The sequence below is a fragment of the Panthera onca genome, chromosome B4, assembly GCF_046562875.1.
Source record: "Panthera onca isolate mPanOnc1 chromosome B4, mPanOnc1 haplotype 2, whole genome shotgun sequence".
NCBI lineage: Eukaryota > Metazoa > Chordata > Mammalia > Carnivora > Felidae > Panthera > Panthera onca.
In genome coordinates, this window is record NC_138345.1 from 52,507,461 (window position 1) to 52,526,780 (window position 19,320).

Genomic DNA, 19,320 nt, shown 5'->3' on the forward strand with positions numbered 1-19,320 from the left:
ACAGGGTAGAACAGTAGGGAGGCTGCTGAACGTATTGAAATAGGATGTATGGTTAAGATAAAAATAATTTTAGAAATCTAGGAGTCCCCAGGTGCCTCGGTGGCTCAGTTAGTTAAACATCCGACTCTTGATTTTAGCTCAGGTCATGATCTCACGTGTCATGAGTTTGAGCACCGCGTCAGGCTCTGTGCTGACAGCACGGAGCCTGCTTAGGATTCTTTTCTCTCCCTCTCTCTCTGTCCTTCCCATGCTCATCGCACTCTCGTGCTCTCTCTCTCAAATAAATAAATAAACATTAAAAAAGAAATCTAGGAGTCCCAAGTAATTGTCAGGATATGTAATTCTCTGATTTAAAAAAAGTTAACTGTTTTTCTTAGCAAAGTGATTAATTCAAAACCTGATTTTTCTGGGAAGAAGATCTCACTATTTTTGTCTTGTGTACAGTGGGAAGAGCAGTAAACTGGAGAGTCGTGACACTAGAGTTTTATTTCCCAGCTCTGCCACTGCCTAATATGTATTATTTGGGGCACCTTATAAAAAGAAAGGGTGTAGTAATCTCTCGTAGTTTCTATCTGGAATAGTTCTATAGTGTTACTCATTTACTTCTGAAAATAACAGAGTATTCACTCCTTCATATACTTGTGCCTTGCATAGCATCCCTGACATCCTTTTTTATCTTTATCTAGTGTGTTGTTGGTGGCTGCAATGCCAGCTTTGCTTCTCAGGGAGGGCTAGCTCGCCATGTACCCACACACTTCAGTCAGCAGAACTCCTCAAAAGTTTCTAGCCAGCCAAAGGCCAAAGAAGAATCTCCTTCTAAAGCTGGAATGAACAAAAGGAGAAAATTAAAGAACAAAAGACGACGTTCATTACGTAAGTTTTTCACTAAAAATCTGTATGTAGTAGATAGCTTTTGTTTCTATGTTGGGCTTTCATGCAAATTCAGGTTTTACTGTTCTTTAACTCTGTGTATTTTTGTTAACAGTAATAAACAGATGGGATCCCTTGGGTGTTAGTGTGAGAGTTCAGTGATGTATGTTTTGTCTTACCTTTCTAGTTAAGAGAGGGTAAGTATATGTGGCCTTAGAATACAAAGTCTGTATACAGTTAGAGTTTGAGGGTTCCTTTGATTCTGCTGTAAAACAAGAAAATTTAAAATATGGCGGTGTTGGTATTTTAGAAAATTTGAACATGTTAAAGGTAATAATGAAGTAAAAGTAACCAATCTGCTGCACAGTGGTATGGGTGAATAGCAAAACTATTTGTAGTGTGTGTCTCTGTACTTAAATGTGTTGTAACACATATGTTAATATGTTTAATTACCAGATTATGAAATGTATCCTCAATATTTAGGATATAGTCTAGATGATAAGTTTTATATATGTGGGGAGCAGGAATTGATGTTGAAGCTCCACAGCCTAGCACTCTGCCTGGTTTGTGGTGTGCTGGCTGATTCAGCACATCCTGAATGGAGAGCGAGAATTGACTGAAGCTGTTATTGAAAGGGAGTCCACTGCAAGGGTGAACTAGATAGAAAAAAAATAGATTGTACCTTACCTTTTCTCTTGGGATTTGATTAGAACGTAGAAGAGACTCCAGACACTAATCCAGACTAGAAGGCTTGTCTCTAAAATGTTCAATTTTTTTTGTTACTACAGAGCTACAGTGGACAAATGAACAAACCGTGGGTGACAAACTTTTCTAAGCTCTCTTTTAAGTTTCTTATTTTTGAAATAAATGTTTATTTTTCAAAGTTGGCTATTGAATTTAGGTTATGGATCCATTTTCCTTTTGACTTCCTTTTAGAAAAACAGAAATTACATCTGTTTTTTTTTACTTGAATATTGATGTGGTACTTGCAATCACACAGAAAATTGCTAAATATATATTATGGTATTCAAAGTTGAGAATCACTTTCCCGCCTCTTTGACTCAATAGCCTCATTACTATTTTCATCTCTGTGTATACGTAGTAATCATTTAAACTTACTGACTTTTCGTATTATTTGGTAGTATCTATGCAATTTGCTAGTTCTTTTAAAGAGAATGGGTTAAATATCTAGTTCTTTCTTAGAGAAGGAGGGACTGGTGCCTGCTTAAGTATATGGCCTCTTTTGAGAGTGTTGTTTTTTCCAGTATTAACTACTAAAACAGGCTGTGTAGGGAGAGTGGTGGGGAAAAACAATCTTTTTGTTTCCCGTTTTATGGGGGGAGAATAAAGATAATCCTGAGTATATGAGCTTTAAAAGATTCAGGAGCTGTCGTTGTGAGCAGTCACTATTAAGATTTGAATGGCAGGGTTGCTGCTGTTGCAGTCCATTCCTTCTTTAAAAATGTGCCTATCTGTAGCAGTGTAGTAAAATCATCACTTTGCTAGTGCCTTCCTCATGTGATTCAGAAAGGTCATTTTCACTCAAGTGAGAGAGAAGTATATCAATGAACAGTAGAACTGCAGCTTAAGTCATTTTCTCTTTGATACAATTTATAAAATTTATTTCGAAGCTTTTCTGTTTTAACATACTTCAAAGTAAAGTGGAAAGAAGAGTACAATAAATACTTGCATATCCTTCATTTAGAGAATATGCCATATTTGCTTTATCTCCCTATATATGTAGTTTTTTTGTTCTGATTACAACATAGATTCTTAGAATGCATCTCCTAAGAATATTCTTTTACATAACTATGGTACTGTTCTTGGGAAGGATACCCATAATACCATACCTGAAGGGCAAAAAAAGAAATCAGATGGTATGTTTACTTCTGAACCACAGGAAAATAGAGCCTCTATTTTTGTGGTCTCCAGAAGTTTTTGATTGTACAGCTCATCAGTTAAAAAGAAAAAAAAAAAATGCTTGGGCACCCTCTCCCAACATGTACTTACACAGTACACACAGGTAATGCTGCTCATGCACGTTATAAAACAATCACCAAGAAGGATATATGAAAAAAACATTGAGATGGAAAAAAAAAAGTAGTGATACTATTTTCTTCCCTTACCCTAATGGATCATGACAAGACCTGCTTTGGAGACTATTATTTTAGTTTCTATTTTTCCTAAGTGCTTATCATGCTCAGGAAAAAGTGTATTTGGAGAGCATGGACAGAATAGAGTATGCTTTCTTTTCCTCCCAGTAGCTACAAATCTAACAGGAAGGGAATTTGTTTCTCAGTGTTTAAGTAAAATCATGACTTTTTTATTCCGTATATGTCAGATATTTTTTTCTTACTGATTTCCTGTTGCATTCCTAGTGTTGTGGGTTTTGCTAGTTTATTACTTGATGTTGTTTTGCTTATTTCCTTTTGAAGAAAGATCCGGTAAAAAAAAAAAAAAAGCTATTTAGGTTGTTGTATTGAGTATGCCAACTGGTGAAACATTTCCTCACAAAAGCTCTGGTGAATTTGTGTAGGTGTTCTGAGAACTCCATGATTAGTAGAGGAAAATCCACTTCATATAGTAGTAAATCAGAATAGTGTGGTAAATCAGCATACGTGTAATTCAGAATATGCTGTAGCAGGAAATCAAGCCCTCTCTTTTAATGTCAATAAAATGTAATTCTTAATTACATATGATCTTGAAAAATTACATGTATTAGTAAGCTCCGCAATTGTAAAATAAATTCATTTTCCTTGTTGTGAGCAATGTTCTTATTAGGAATAAAAATAGCACAATTTATAATAATACTAGCGGGATGAAAATAGAAATTTAAAAAATGTTCTTACCAAATTAAACCTTTAGTGTATAGTTTTGTGATTACACTAAAGCTTACTCTAGGTTTGTGAGTTTATTTTTAAAAGTAGTATAAGCTTATTAATATAAACTGCTTTGTGACTTATGAAGGCATTTTTCACATGCATTTCTTTTTCCTAAACTATAGCTGTTGTTATCTCCGTTTCACAAATAAGGAAACAGGCCAAGTAGATTAAGCAGTTTGCCTAAAGCTGCACAGCTAATAACTGGTGGAGTTGGGAGTTAGAAAGAATTTTGGCGGACTCATTGGCATTCAAGGATGTATTCATAATTTTCTTAGATTGTTGTTGGAAGAGTTATTTACAGTCAAGAAAATAATTGTCAAGAACTCCAAAATAATATTACCAGTTTGTCAAATTTGGAATTTTTTTTTAAGTTTATTTGTTCAGATAATCTCTACACCCAGCGTGGGGCTTGAACTCATGACCCTGAGATCAAGAGTCGCATGCTCCTCCCACTGAGCCAGCCAGGTGCCCCAAATTTGGAAAATTTTTGATTACATGTTTATAAATATAGAGTATTCCTGACATACATGTTATATGTTTGGCTGTGGTGAATTAGATCTCAGTGTGTTGATAGATGGAGATACTCATCAGATTGTTGAAAATGCAGGACTGGTGCTCAGGCAAGATGCTGGAGTGAAATATGAAATTACATGGAAAAGATAGCTGAAATGTGGAATCATGAGGTCTGAGGTTACAACCTCCCACACCAAACGGCACAATTAAGCCACATTCACTCATTAGCTTTTGTATATTCTTCTTGTCAGCTAGAACCCATGTTCTGAAAGCAAAACAAAATTTTTTATTTAAACACCAGATAGATTCTTGTTAATTGTTTTAACCCTTACTTATTACATTTTTGTAGAAAATGGACTATTTGGCTGTTTGGCAAATTGTTACATTTTTCTAAATATTCTTTACTTCTTTTGTGTTGACTTTTAGCACGACCACATGATTTCTTCGATGCACAAACACTGGATGCGATAAGACATCGAGCCATATGCTTTAACCTCTCAGCTCATATAGAAAGTTTAGGGAAGGGACACAGTGTTGTTTTTCATAGTACTGTAAGTATTTGTTTTTGTTTTTTAATTATCTATGTAGGTCTGCAAGAACATGTATTTTGACTTTCACAATCACATTTCTAAACTGCTCAAAACCTTAGAATATATATTTTAACAAAATCAAAAAGTTCTGCTTTATCAGTATTTTAAAAATTACTTGTATTGTTGGTTGTAAAGCAAATACAGTTAACTCTTAAGCAACATGGGTTTAAACTGCACAGATCCACTTACATACAGATTTTTTTCAATAAACATAGTAAAGTACTGTAAATGTCTTTTTTCTTCCTTATGATTTTAGTGTTTTCTTTTAGTTTACTTTATTGTCAGAATATAGTATATAATACACATAATGTACAAAATATGTGTTAATCGACTGTTTATGTTTTCGGTAAGGTTTCTGGTCAACAGTAGGCTGTTAGTTCTTGGGGAGTCAAAAGTTATATGTGGGTTTTTGACTGGGTGAGTGGTTGGCAGCCTTAACCTCTGGGTTGTTCAAGAGTCAACTGTATTCCCCACAGTTCAACATTTTGATGATTCAATTGAATATTTTAGCCTTTAATTTGAGCTATTTAGGAATATTAGGGTGACATTTGGGCTTGTAGGCATTTGCAGATCAGGCTTTGACCTTATAATTAGGTGTCTTTTCTGGTTTCCTCATTTGTAAAGTTAGAGTATTAGACTTCTTTTAAAAAAGTCTTATCCCTGAGTGCTTACATGCTTTTCCTTCAGCCTCAGAAACACATCTAAAGAAATAAGATAATGGCCATAAAATTAAAGATTTATGAAAGAGGGATTTTTTTTTTTAAGTTTATGTATTTATTTTGAGAGAGAGAGACATGGAGACATTGTGAGTGGGGGAGGGGCAGGGAGAGAGAATCCCAAGCAGGCTCTGTGCTGCCAGCACAGAGCCCACCATGGGGCTTGAACTCATGAAATTGTGAGATCAGCCTGAGCCAAACCAAGAATCTGATGCTTAACTGACTGAGCCACCCAGGTGCCCTGAAGGAGGGATTTTTTATTTATTTATTCTACTGATGTATCCCAAGTTTCTGTAATTGTTCCTGACACATAGTAGTCCGTTTATTTGCTGAATGACTGTGTTGTTCAATATAGGAAAAGTACCAAATTTGAAAAAGCAGTAACTATTTTTGGTTAGCTAGGAGGTAACAGAGTTGTTCTTTTTACCAGGCCCTTTGCTGTTTTATTATGCAGTCATCTTTATTTTTTTTAAATTTTTTTTTTTTTTTTTTAACGTTTTATTTATTTTTGAGACAGAGAGAGACAGAGCATGAACGGGGAAGGGGCAGAGAGAGAGGGAGACACAGAATCGGAAGCAGGCTCCAGGCTCTGAGCCATCAGCCCAGAGCCCGACGCGGGGCTCGAACTCACGGACCGCGAGATCGTGACCTGAGCTGAAGTCGGACACTTAACCGACTGAGCCACCCAGGCGCCCCTGCAGTCATCTTTATTATTTTTTTTAGTGTTTTTAAAAAATGTTTATTTATTTTGAGAGCGGGGGTGGGGGTGGGGAGGAGAGGAGCAGAAAGAGAGGGAGAAAGAGAATCCCAAGCAGGTCCCATATGCAGTGTGGAGCCCGACGTGGGCCACGCTTGGTTTTGTGAACCGTGAGGTCACGACCTGAGCTGAAATCAAGAGTCAGATGGTTAACCAACTGAGTCACCCAGGTACCCTGAGGTAAATTTTAGGTCAGACCTTGTTGATTTGAATCTCTGGAGAAAGAGATTGTTTTGACTCTTGAAATATAAAATATACTAAATTTAGGTTTTAGTATTTAGATCAATCAGAATACACAAGGATAAAATACAAAAGATCATATTGATACCAATTTCTCTGCTGGTTTGAATATCTGTTTTTTCCATCTCCTGTAACCTTGAGGTTTTGTTGCATTGCATTTTTACTTTTTCATTTGTGTATACTTCCAATGAAAAATTCCCAGTTTTGACTATGATTGCCAGAATTAAAGGCAACAAATGTAGAAGATTAGACACAAAGCAAGGGAATCATTGCTCTGAGATTGGAGCACATGAGAGGTGTGAGTTTGGGTTTGAGGAAAGGTGAAACTGTATATTCTCTATGAAGAAAAATTGGATTAAAAAAAATATTGGAGGGGCACTTGGATGACTCAGTCTGTTAAGTGTCTGACTTTGGCTCAGGTCATGATCTCACGGTTCGTGAGATCAAGCCCCCCCACGTCAGGCTTTGTGCTGACAGCTCAGAGCCTGGAGCCTGCTTTGGATCCTGTGTGTGTGTGTGTGTGTGTGTGTGTCTCTTTCTGTCTGTCTCTCTCTCTCAAAAATAAATATAAAAAAAATTGGAAATATAGTTATCTAAATAAGAACAAAAGTATTGAAAGGAAAAACAGAGTTTGTGAAGACCAAAGTTAAAATGGCTGTAATGGGAATTTTGTTGGGATTCAGCAAGATCAGGGGCTTGTTCAGCAGTGATGGTTGAAGTCCTCCTTTGAAGTTTGGTAACGTAGGCTTATGATTTGGTCTATAATTGTTCTTCTTTTCAAAGGTCAATAAGTAAGTTGTGGTCACCAGACCCATAGTATGGCATTAGTACTCATTTGTCCATTCACTTAAATACTGAGCACCTGCTTTGTACTAATGATACAGCAGAGAACAAAACTGATTAAAACAAAACAATAAACTATGTCTAGTGGAAGAGACATGATAAGATGAAATAGTAGAGGAAGTGAGGGTGTGAACCATTCAGTTATTAGGGGGATGAACATCATCACTAGAGGGAAAATCAAATATAGAATTGCAAAGTGGGAATATGCCAAGTATGTTTGAAAATAGGCCAAGTATGCACGAAAGCAGAGAGAGTAAGAGTTAAGTCAGAGTGGGGAGAACCTTGTTTGACTAAGACTGTGGCTTTTATTCTTTGTGTGATGGGAAGCCATTGAAGAAATTGGAGTAGCCATGGTCTGATGTTTTTTTTTTTATAATAATTTTTATTGAGGTGTAATAAATAAAATTGTACCCACTTAAACAGTTATCTATGAGTTTTGACAATTGTACTTACCTGTGAAACCACTACCACCGCCACAATTAAGATACAGAACATTCCCATCACTCAGAGGTTTTCTACTGTAATTTTATAGTTCATCTCTGCCTCCATCCCCTACCCTGGTGAACTCACTGATCTCTTTTCTCTTGTGGATTTTTTTTTTTAATGTTTAGTTTTGAGAGACAGCGCGCAAGCAGGGGAGGGGCAGAGAGAGAGGGAGACACAGAAGCTGAAACAGGCTTCAGGCTCTGAGCTGTCGGCACAGAGCCTGACATGGGGCTAGAACTCACAAACCCTGAGGTCATGACCTGAGCTGAAGTCGGACGCTTAACCGACTGAGTCACCCAGGTGCCCCTCTTTCATGTGGATTTTAATGTGCTCACTTGTTTTGTGTGTTGAGGACAGAATGTAGGTCAGGGTGGGGGAAAGAGACATCAGCCTTTTTATCTCAGGTGAGAAAAGGCCAGAATGGTTATGGTGGAGATGCTTAGAATGGTTAGATGTGGAGAAGGGTTAGATTCTGGATATCTTTTGAAAGTACTACTAACCAGAATTATGATGGATCAGATGTCAGGTTTGGTAATGAAAGTAAGGGATGCCCACAGTGTTTCTGGCCTGGGCAACTGGGCAAAATAGTGGAGTTGCTATTTAATAGAGGCTTTGGGGAAAGCAGACTGGGGGAGAGGGGAGTGTCAAGATCTATAATTTTGATACATTCAGTAGAGAATCTACTCCCTCTTTAACTTAGGCACATGGATGTAAGAGTTTGAGCTCAGAGAAGTACGGCAACAGGTACAAATATGTAAGTTTTCAGCATATTAGTGGTATTTAAAGGAATCAGACTGGATAGAATCATGTAGGAACTAAGTATAAATAAAGAAGTCTAAGGAGTGGATTTGGGGCTTATCACTGATTTTAAAGGACAATAAATCTGATGAAATAATGGTTTGGTAATGAGCAAGTATCTCTACATATTAGGGAATAGTGGTGACAATGATGAGTACAGTTGTGTTTTAAGAAATGAAGCATCAACATTCACATGCTTTCATTAGAGCATCTCCCTTGTGATGAAATCCTTAGGTTCACCATGGGAGGAATAGTTATGATCAAAAAAGTGAAGGACCTAAAAATAGTGGTGATTATACTAGGAGTCTGGAAAAATTCTTTTTTAATTTACGTGGACAAAACCATTTATGAAGATGAAAACATAAGCTTTTTAGCTGTAGAAAACATTTGAGAGATTTTAAGAACATACCTATGTTTGTCATACAAGGTATGACAAGTTTTTTTTCCATAAAAACTAAGGAGTAGGGATGATTTGCATCTCAAGTGACCTTGTGGAAGGACCTTGACTAAGGAAGAGCCACAAAAGTAGAGTGTAATCTTGAGGAATGCTTTTTGCTGAGGAAAGTGGATGGAAGAGGCATCAGTCTGGGAACAGGTCTTCGTGGACATAATAGAAAAGAAAGGAGTGGGACACCTGGGTGGCTCAGTCAGTTAAGCGTCTGACTTCAGCTCAGGTCATGATCTCACAACTCTTGAATTTGAGCCCCGCATTGGGCTCTGTGCTGACAGCTCAGAGCCTGGAGCCTGCTTCGGATTCTGTGTCTCCTTCTCTCTCTGCCCTTCTCCCACTCACGTTCTAGCTCTCTGTCTCTCAGAAATAAATAAATGTAAAAAAATTAAAAAAAAAAAAAAAGAAAAAGGAGTTAGGTGGACAGGTTCACCCAAGTTCCATGACTAGAAAGGTTTTGATGGAGGTGGTATGTGTTAAACAGAATCGCTTCTTTTAGCAGTCAGATATTCAATACGAACTGCAATTTTAAGTTTCCTTAGTAATCAAATAAGCATTTATAGGAAATACCTGTGTAGATAATGAAACGGTTTTGCAGAAAAATATATGTGTGAGGTGGTACTATGCTATATGCAGTTTGCCTAATTTGTCGTCTTTAATTGAAACATTTTCTTCTGAGCCTTCTCCAGAAGAGGTCAGCAGAATCCTAGTTACTAGTCAGTTGGTTTGCATTGTTTTTATATTATAATTTTTTGTAGAGGTGTTTTGTTTCAGCATCCTCAGATTTGTCTTTAGTCTTTTAAATTAATCTTATTATCAAGTCTAGAATTAGAGTACCTAACTATTGGTTTTTAAGTAATGGGAATTATAGGTTTTATTGATGTATAAAGTGCTGTTTTTACTTTAATATAATACTTCAACATATTTTGAGGTGGCTGTTTGCAGCTTAAAGTTGGTGAAAATACTGAGACTTCGATTATGAGAACACTACAGTGCTAATTTTGCTAATATGGAAGTTGTAAGAGTTACAAAATACCATTTTGGTCAGTTATTATTTAAGCATTTTCTTAATTTTCAGAATCTAGTAATGAATGACCAGTATATTACCCTTTGTTAAAAATGTTTTATTTATTTTTGAGAAAGAGACAGACTTAACTGGGCACCCCAGTATATTCCCTTTTTCATACTTTATGTTTTGTAGGTCTTTTTAATTTAGGTTGATCTGTAGATTCCTTATAATTGAACCTAAACACTGATTGGCTGTTTCATTTAAAGTAACACAAACCAACCAGCAAACAAAAACACCCAAGCAAACAACAAATATCTTAGTCATAAATTATAGACTTCTCCCATCTCCGCAGTTCTTTTTTCTTTACCATCTTATTCTTTAAAAATATTTCAACTAGGGGCACCTGGGTGGCTCAGTCGGTTGAGCGTCCGACTTCGGGTCAGGTCATGATCTCACGGTTCGTGGGTTCGAGCCCCGTGTCGGGCTCTGTGCTGACAGCTCAGAGCCTGGAGCCTGTTTCAGATTCTGTGTCTCCCTCTCTCTCTGCCCCTCCTCCACTTGCACTCTGTCTCTCTCTGTCTCAAAAATAAATAAACATTAAAAAAATTAAAAAAAAAATTTTTCAACTAATGCATTGTTGGTTGGCAGTCTAGCTAATCTTCAGACTTTAATAGTAAAATAAATAGCATTTTTCAGTCCCTTAATAAAGATAATATGGTATTAATATTTGGGCATACAAAATTTTTTCAACTCCTTTTTTCTCTGTTTCTTTTGTGAAAATATATGATCAAAAGGTGAAGCTGCTATTAAAGCAGGTCAGAACAAAATTCTGTGATAATATCTGGTCCAGGATATGAATACTTAAAAATTCTTAATTAGAATCAAAACTGCTTTTTATTGATGCATTAAAATAATGTTTTACAAATAATTTTTATGATCTCTTATATCATTACTAGGTAATAGCTAAGAGAAAAGAGGATTCTGGAAAGATAAAACTTTTGCTTCATTGGATGCCTGAAGACATGTAAGTATTTGAAATACTGTATAATTAATAGACTCTTATTTTCTTTAAAAAAATTTTTTTAACGTTTATTTTTGAGAGAGACAGAGAGAGTGCGAGCTGTGGAGGGTCAGAGAGAGAGAGGGAGACACAGAATGCAAAGCAGGTTCCAGGGTCTGAGCTGTCAGCCCAAAGCCCAGTGCGGAGCTCGAACTCACAAACCATGAGATCATGATTGAGCCAATGTCAGACGCTTAACTGACTGAGCCACTCAGGCATCCTTCTTATTTTCTTTTTAATGTTTATTTTTGAGAGAGTGAGTATACAGGTGCACGTGTGGGGGTGGGGCAGAAAGAGAGGGGACAGAGGATCTGAAGTGGCTCTGTACTGACAGCAGAGCTGAAGTCAGATGCTTAATAACTGACTGAGCCATTCAGGTGCCCCATAGACTCTCTTATTTTTATTATGATCTTACACTCAAATATCTACTGTGTTTGAATAGTTACTGTGTTTGAATATAAAAGAATTACAGAAATTAGACTGCAAAACATTTTGACCTGTCAGGGTTAAAGAATCTGTGAAAGTTCTTATAGTACCTGACTCAAGTTACAACCTTTACAACTAGCTGTTTCTGTTTTCAATAAAAGTTGTAGCAATTTTTAATCATTTTTAGAATGTAATTATTTTTATGATTTTTAGATGACCCTCAGGCAGTACGCAAGCAGCCTTAGTTTTGCCTGTGTTTGAATCATTTAAAAACATTCTAAACATTTTCTAGCTCACAGTGATAAAGAAAAATCATTTGGCTTGTTTTCCAAAAGCATTATATTTTTCTGGCCCTGAAAATCCTTAGGTTTTTCATGTTTTTGTGTTTAATTTTCCTTTTATCTTTTTTTTTAATGTTTATTTATTTATTTTGGAGAGATAGAGAGCACAATTGGGGGAGGAGCAGAGAAGGAAGAGGAGGAGGAGGGGGAGAGAGAATCCCAAGCAGGCTCAGCACTGTCAGCGCAGAGCCTGATTGAGGGCTCAAACCCACGCACTGTGAGATTGTGACCTGAGCCAAAATCAAGAGTCGGATGCTTAGCCGACTAAGCTTCTCAAGTGCCCCTCCTTTTATGTTTTTATTAAAATTCTTTTTGTTAGAAAAGGTAATAAAGGTATATAAATCATAGAAGTTTGGGGTAAAATCAATAAATACCAAGAATAGAATAAATGAATGAATGGACTCTCATTGTGTATACTTGGTTTTTCAGAAATTAATAGTATGTGGTTAACATTTATCTTTTGTTACTCAGTATTTTTCTACAGTATTGTTTCTCAGACTTCATTCTAAGGAGATGTTAATGTGATGTGAATTAAGAGTTCTTCAATAGATTTGAGAGTTTACAATACATGTTAGCATATTAGTAAAGAAATCTAGCTTTTTTTAAATCCTGTGACTATCAAACTTCCATTAACGTAGAACATATTTTCCACACACATCCCCTCCATCCAGGTTTTGTGAAAATGCTACTGTAAAATATTTTGAAATGGCTGTGTAAAACTTATTTAATGAACTCCTTTTTTTCCTGAAACACTAAAGGTACCCGTTTTTCTCTGCTGTTAAAGAGATATTAAGATCAGCCAGTACACAAACTATGCAAATTATTGATGGGTTTCAATACACATTGCCTTCCTGAAAATTTGTGCCAATTATAATCCTACCCACTACATTAGAGAACTTATTTCTCTAGTTATTAACACTGTTATCATTCTTACATTTTATATTTCTTTGATTACAAATAAGATAATTTTTAAACTGTTTTTATCTTTGGTGAATTGTTGGTTTGTATCCTTTGTCTATCATGTTCCTTTTTCCCTGATGAATATTCACCTGTTTCATACTGATTTGTAAGAGCTCTTTTTATGTTAAGGTTATAAACAGTTTCTTTAAAGTATAGTCAAATATCTGTGTATTTTTAGTATTTTGGATATTGATCAGTATAAATATCAGTCAAATTGCTTTTATTTGAATTTCCTGATAGGATTGAATTTCTTTGAATTCAGGATTTTGGTCATGTGCATTTTTTTAAAGTAGAGTTTAATCTACTTCGTGTTTACTTATTTCTTAACTTGGTGTTACCATAAGGAATATAGTCAATAATACTATAATAATATGATATGGTGAGAGAGTAATTTTTGGAATTGTCGAATTACTATGTTGTATACCTGAAACTAAAATAGCACTGGATGTCAACTGTACTTCAATTTAAAAAAAAAAAAAAAGAAAAGAAAAACTCCATCAAGTCAAGCTCAAGTATGACATTTACTCATTGAACTAAAAGACAAGGCAGTGTTCTATAATATGTGTTTCTAAGTTTGATATGGCTTTGCCACCAAAAATTCCTAATTCATTCCCAAATTCATGCCTGAAATTTCACTGTCATTTTTTACCTGGGACTCCGCATCCCGTTGCTATTTCTTTGGCTTCTGAGAAGGTTGTTAATTTCTGTGGCTCAGTCACGCTAATGGAAAAGTCTGGGTAATGTGAAGTTATATAAAGGGTAAGTTTAAAATGAATGCTATTTCATTTATGACTTGTTTTTTAATTCATAGTCTGCCTGATGTGTGGGTGAATGAAAGTGAACGACATCAATTAAAAACTAAAGTAGTTCATTTATCAAAGCTACCCAAAGATACTGCCTTGCTTTTGGATCCAAACATATACAGGTAATCTAATTCTTGATTAGATGTTTTAATTTTTGAATCATAATCTTAAATTTCCCTAAACTTTTTGGATATAAGGTTAGGACTTAATTTTAAGTACTGAATTTCAGTACCAAGCATAGCTTGCTTTCTGGAGCTTTGTATATGGAAATTACATCACAAAAGCTTATAAATTGTAGAATCCAGAAAGATAATTATTTTGGTAAAGTTTATATGCCAACTTAATTCCAGATTTATCTTACATAGCTTAGATTCTAATGTACATACTATTTTGAAAATAAGTGTCTTTTGTTTACATACGTAATTCTTTTTACAATACCAGACTTTTATGGATCTGGGATTATACCACAAATGCCCTAAAATACCATAAATGATGAATTTTTTAAACTTCTACTCTACCCAAGCCTTTAGAACAGTTTAAATATTGTTGTGTTTGTTTTTAAGAGGAAGCTCAGTGTTCACATTGCTAATAATTTTCTGATCTGACCTTTGTTTTAGTGTGCTGTGCTTATGAAGGTATAGGGGGGGAAGGAGAAGAGACCAACATTTCTGACTATGTGCTGAGTCACTTTGCTAGGTGCTTTACATACACTTCATCCTCACAGCAGCCTGTGAAGTAGGTGTTACTATCTCTGTTTTACAGATTGGAAAACTGAGGCAAGAGTTTAAATAGCTTGCCTAAGGTTACACAGATAGGGTATGACTGAACTCCACACTGCCTCCATCCAAATGATGTATACTAGGGTGATTCAGAAAGTGGGGAAAATGCTTAAAAGGCACTCTTTATGAGCAGATTTTTATGTTTTAAAAATCAGTTTCAACTTGATATGTATTTTGCATAGGAATAGGTTGAATAAGAATAAGATAGCATATAATAATTGATAATCCCAAGTATGGATTTTAGCTGTCATAAAGAGACTCTGTCCCTATGTCAAATCCTGTAGCAGTTAAACATTCTGAAGGTTCTGTTTATTCTATGACTCAACTTCCTGGAATGTAATTCAGTTTAATAGGATTTCTATAATTTAAGATCTCTTCTGAGGGAAATTCTCACATAGTGAATGGGACTTGCCTTGTGGAAACCCCAAGATTCTTAAGTTTTCCCTATTCCCCCCAAATTATTATTTTTTAAGTTTATTTATTTTGATTGGAGGGGGAGGGCAGAGAGAGGAAGAGAGAATCCCAAGCAGGCTCTGCATTGTCACCATAGAACCCAACTTGGAGTCGATCCAACGACTGTGAGATCATGACCTGAGCTGAAATGAAAAGTTTGATGCTTCCGACTGAGCTACCCAGGCACTCCAACCCGCAAATTGTTTTAAAGATCTTCTAGTGCAGATGCTAATAATAAGTACAATAAAAACTTGTTTTCTGTGTGATGGAACTGTGTTATTGAGAAATTAGCATAAAAAACGGTGAAATTACCTTAGAGGAGAGATTGAGGGAAATCCACTATCAGAAATACGGGCAAGTCATGATTTACCTTTTTCTTTTTGAGAAAAATAATTGAATATTCTTTATTTACTGGTACTTAATTTAGGGTTTATTTCTGCTTACTCTTTGAAGGGAGTAATTAAAATTAGCATTTTAAAAGAGTGATATTTGGGGAGAGCCACCCTGCTATTAGAACTGGTTGTAAACATCCCTTAGGCAGAGAGTTGACAAAGGGGCATGAATCTTAATTATAAGATTCAGACTAACTTTTGTGTTTCTTCCCTGCATTCTACTTCTCCCTCTCTGAGGCTCTTCCTTTTTCACAGACAGCTTATTTTTGCTATTTTGTGTATATAGGAAGCAATTTAGATATTAGTGAAAGTAACTTAAAAAAAAAAAAAAAAAACCATTTGGGTGCAGAACTATTGTCCAAAAGAGCATAGGAATTGCATTGTATGTTCTGAAAAGTGTTAAGTCTGCAATTCTAAATTGATGTCACTCTTGGGTAATGAAGGTGTTCTTAAGACATATTAAATGCATCTGTAGAGTTAATTTTCTTTAACTGTATTACTGCCCCCTGCCCTGGTCTTAACATTTAATTTTGACTCTAAATTTTCATGATTCTGCTATTCCGGAATTAGAATGGAGTCTTTCCTAAAGTGGTACAGATTAATAGAACTGGCTACATTTGCTGTGGTGTAACATGTGAGCGAGGTCTGGATTTTGATTTGGAGAACTTGTGAAATTAAGTAAAAAGAATAAAGTGATTATTCAAACTTGTTTTAGGAGAAATATTTTGTGGCTTATACACATCTCAAAATGAAAGCATGACAAACCTAAAAATATATTAACTTCAAAATGAAACTAAAAAGAACATATTTATTCAAGGTTTAAACATCAGTTTTAAAGTCCTAGTTGGCTAACATGCATGTGTTAGGCATGATATTCTTTTTTAGAATCACATTAGCCTACATAAAAAGGATTTATTAAAAAGCTATATTATATAACTGAAATTTGCATCCATTAATGTATGAATGCTTTGGAAATAAATTTTAATGATCAGTGATTATCACACTGCCTGTATCTTATTAATGTTTTTAATGTCTCTTTTGAAATACTTAATGTGTTTTTGATTCAGTCCAATAAAAGAATATTCCTTTTTCTCTCTTTCTAGAACAATGCCGCAGAAGAGGTTGAAGAGGTAAAAAATAAATAAATACATAAAAAGCAAACAAGCGGGGACACCTGCAGTCTTAGTCACTGACAATGGGTTTAGTAAAAGTTGCACATTAGAGTCATAACCCCCTTCCTTTTTTTTTTTTCTTAAATCCGGTATTTAGAATAATATTTATGCTTAGTGTAAACATTCTGTGAATGAAGTAGGCTCTTCTGTGGAATATATTAATATATTACTGTATATCCACATTTTCATGGAATGGTACTGTGGGAGACTGAGCAAACACTCTTCTGGCAACTTAGTGGAACAGCTTCTTAAAGGCTTTGCATGCTTGCTGCTTTAAGCTGCTTTTTTTTCCCCCTTTAGCAATTACAGTAGTTTATATTGGAAAGAAAAACAATTACAACATGTGCCCTTAAAATACCAAAAGCACTGTAAGGATATTTGTCTTGACAGTGTCTGTTGAGTTGAAGTCATATTAGGAAATATTTAGACAATGAAAATTATCAAGAGATAATTATGATAAATAGATGTGATTGGTTGCCATTTGTGTTCTTTTGCAGAACTCTGATAAGAAAAGTGTTCAATTTGTATTTAAGCAAACAGTGAACGACATTTGCAATCAACTAAAAATTCGTCTATCGAATTAGGGCTGAAAATTTCTGTTAAAGAGTGTTGCAGTATGTCTGGTGGCTCCCTTTTCAGGACTAGGGTTTTCTCATGGAGTACAGTATGTTAATATTTACCTATATAACTAATCTGTTAACGGTTTTTGAAAAACCTCTATTTCAAATTATTTGAATAATCCTCATATTTTCATTTTAACCTATATAAGCCTCTAATTTTTTTTCTGAGGAAAGCATTTGGTTTATGAGCTGTTTTATCTTAACATAAGAAAAATTGTATTTTTTTTTTTTTTTTTTTAAGTATCTTCAAACTGAATCCTTTATGCACCAAAGTTGGTTTTGAAAAGGAAAATAAAATCACTTTCTTGCTTGGTAAGCAAGAAGCCATATGGATTTTTTTTAACTTACAGAAATGGAAATATGTGTAACTTGTTAGTATTGTATCAAACAAATGTTGCATAGAGATAATAGAACATTGCTTGTAAATAATTCAGCAGATTTGTAATATATTTTTATATTATGAAATGTACTGTAGATGTTTTTCTAGAGGCATGAAAGTTAAATGTATATATTATGGGTAGAAATAATATTGAAGGATATTGTAATTCACTAGTGCTGCCAGAGGAATTGTTAATAAAGCACCTTCTTTAACAATAAATGTCTTTGCAGACTTAAGGGACTATGTACTACTGTTAATATCTATAAGAACAAAACACATTGAACATCCTTCCAGAAAGTCTTTGAGGGAGGACCTATACCCATAATAGAATTATGGCACTCATTTCTGACAGTGACCGTGAAATCAATTATTTCCTTACTGTTGGAAGGACATATTGTAAAGTATATGTGGTTATATGCAGTCAAACTGCAGAAAAATACTCCTGATTGAGGAGTTTTCACTTTACTACAGTGATATAAAAACCAGCAGTTTTTACACTAAATTTTTTAAAGAAAAGAATAGACAAAAATATAGAATTAAGCCTTTGGTTCCAAAATGGGAAAGGTTCCATGATACATAAATCATTTCTCATTTACTTTAAAAAAATTTTTAAAATAATAAAAATTATGGGAGACTTTATTCGTTAACAGTGGGGTAAAGAGCTATCTATATACATGAAATGAGTCATATAAAATTAAATGAAGTGCAAATAAAAGCACTGCTACTATAAGACATTCTGGAATGGTTGTTTAATAAGGGTATTATCCATTTGATCTGTAGCAAATGTGATTTATTTTTTAAAAAGAAAAGGAAAGCAGTGTGTTTTACTTTTTTTGTTTTCTTTTGCTTAAGCACTTCATCAATTGCTTTATTCTGTATCTACAAAGTAATCTGCGATCTCCTTTGTTCTTTTAAAATTTTGATTTGTTATAAAATTGCCAAATAGAAGTGTTTCAGATATATAGTTTGTACCTGTATTTTTTATTTTATTGCCTCATGTTCTTGTAAGTCATTCTTAATTGACCGATGATTGTAGACCTTGCCTGAGTATTTTTTCTAATAAAACAAAGCAAATCACATTTAGCTTCAAAATTGTAACAATTCAATTGAATTTTAAAACGACATCTGAAATATACATCTCATTTTCTTTAGGGGCACAGCAAATAAATTAATTTTTTCGTGTAGAAATATTTATAGATGTCAAAACCTAATTTCATGGTTATTGATTAGCTAGCCTCTGAGTACTGAATCTCTCATGGTACTTTGCTGCTTATCTGACTTTGGTCTGATACTATATTAACACACCAAAAAGAATATGGAATTGAAATGAAATAGTTTTGTAACTTGTATATATACACACATACAATTAAGATTGGGAAATAAGTGTGAAATTTTTAATTTATAATAGTTCATTTAGTGATGTTTACTCTTTTATATTGTTCCTCCTGACCCCCATATGTGACATATTTGTAATATGGCACCTGAAATAATCTCTTACTCAAAATCCATTGTCTAGTTCAGCAGCAGACAAACTGCAGCCCACAGGTATATCCATTCAGGAGAAAGTATGACTGCTTTCTCCCTGTAGTAGCAGAGTTGGGTAGTGAGAACTTAGGGCCTGCAAACCTAAAATATTTACTCTCTGACCTTTTAAGGAAAAATTTGCCAGTTCCTGGTATAGTTGATAAAATTTTTGGAAAAATAAACCTAAACCACACAACTTAATCTACATTTTGATTTGATAATGTTAATTTTGGTAATACATCAGTACATTAAGTTCAGT

General features: G+C 34.8%; 1 protein-coding gene across 1 annotated transcript in view; it reads left to right on the top strand.

Moving 5' to 3' along the window:
• AEBP2 (AE binding protein 2) overlaps positions 1-18,620 on the top strand; it is a 71,126-nt gene extending 52,506 nt beyond the window's left edge. The window contains exons 4-9 of the mRNA XM_060658231.3: positions 687-873; positions 4,692-4,816; positions 11,109-11,176; positions 13,751-13,864; positions 16,470-16,496; positions 17,036-18,620. Of these exons, the coding sequence (XP_060514214.1) occupies positions 687-873; positions 4,692-4,816; positions 11,109-11,176; positions 13,751-13,864; positions 16,470-16,496; positions 17,036-17,081 (567 nt within the window). The 3' untranslated portion in view covers positions 17,082-18,620. The remainder of the gene's footprint in view (positions 1-686; positions 874-4,691; positions 4,817-11,108; positions 11,177-13,750; positions 13,865-16,469; positions 16,497-17,035) is intronic.
• The last annotated feature ends 700 nt before the right edge of the window (positions 18,621-19,320 follow it).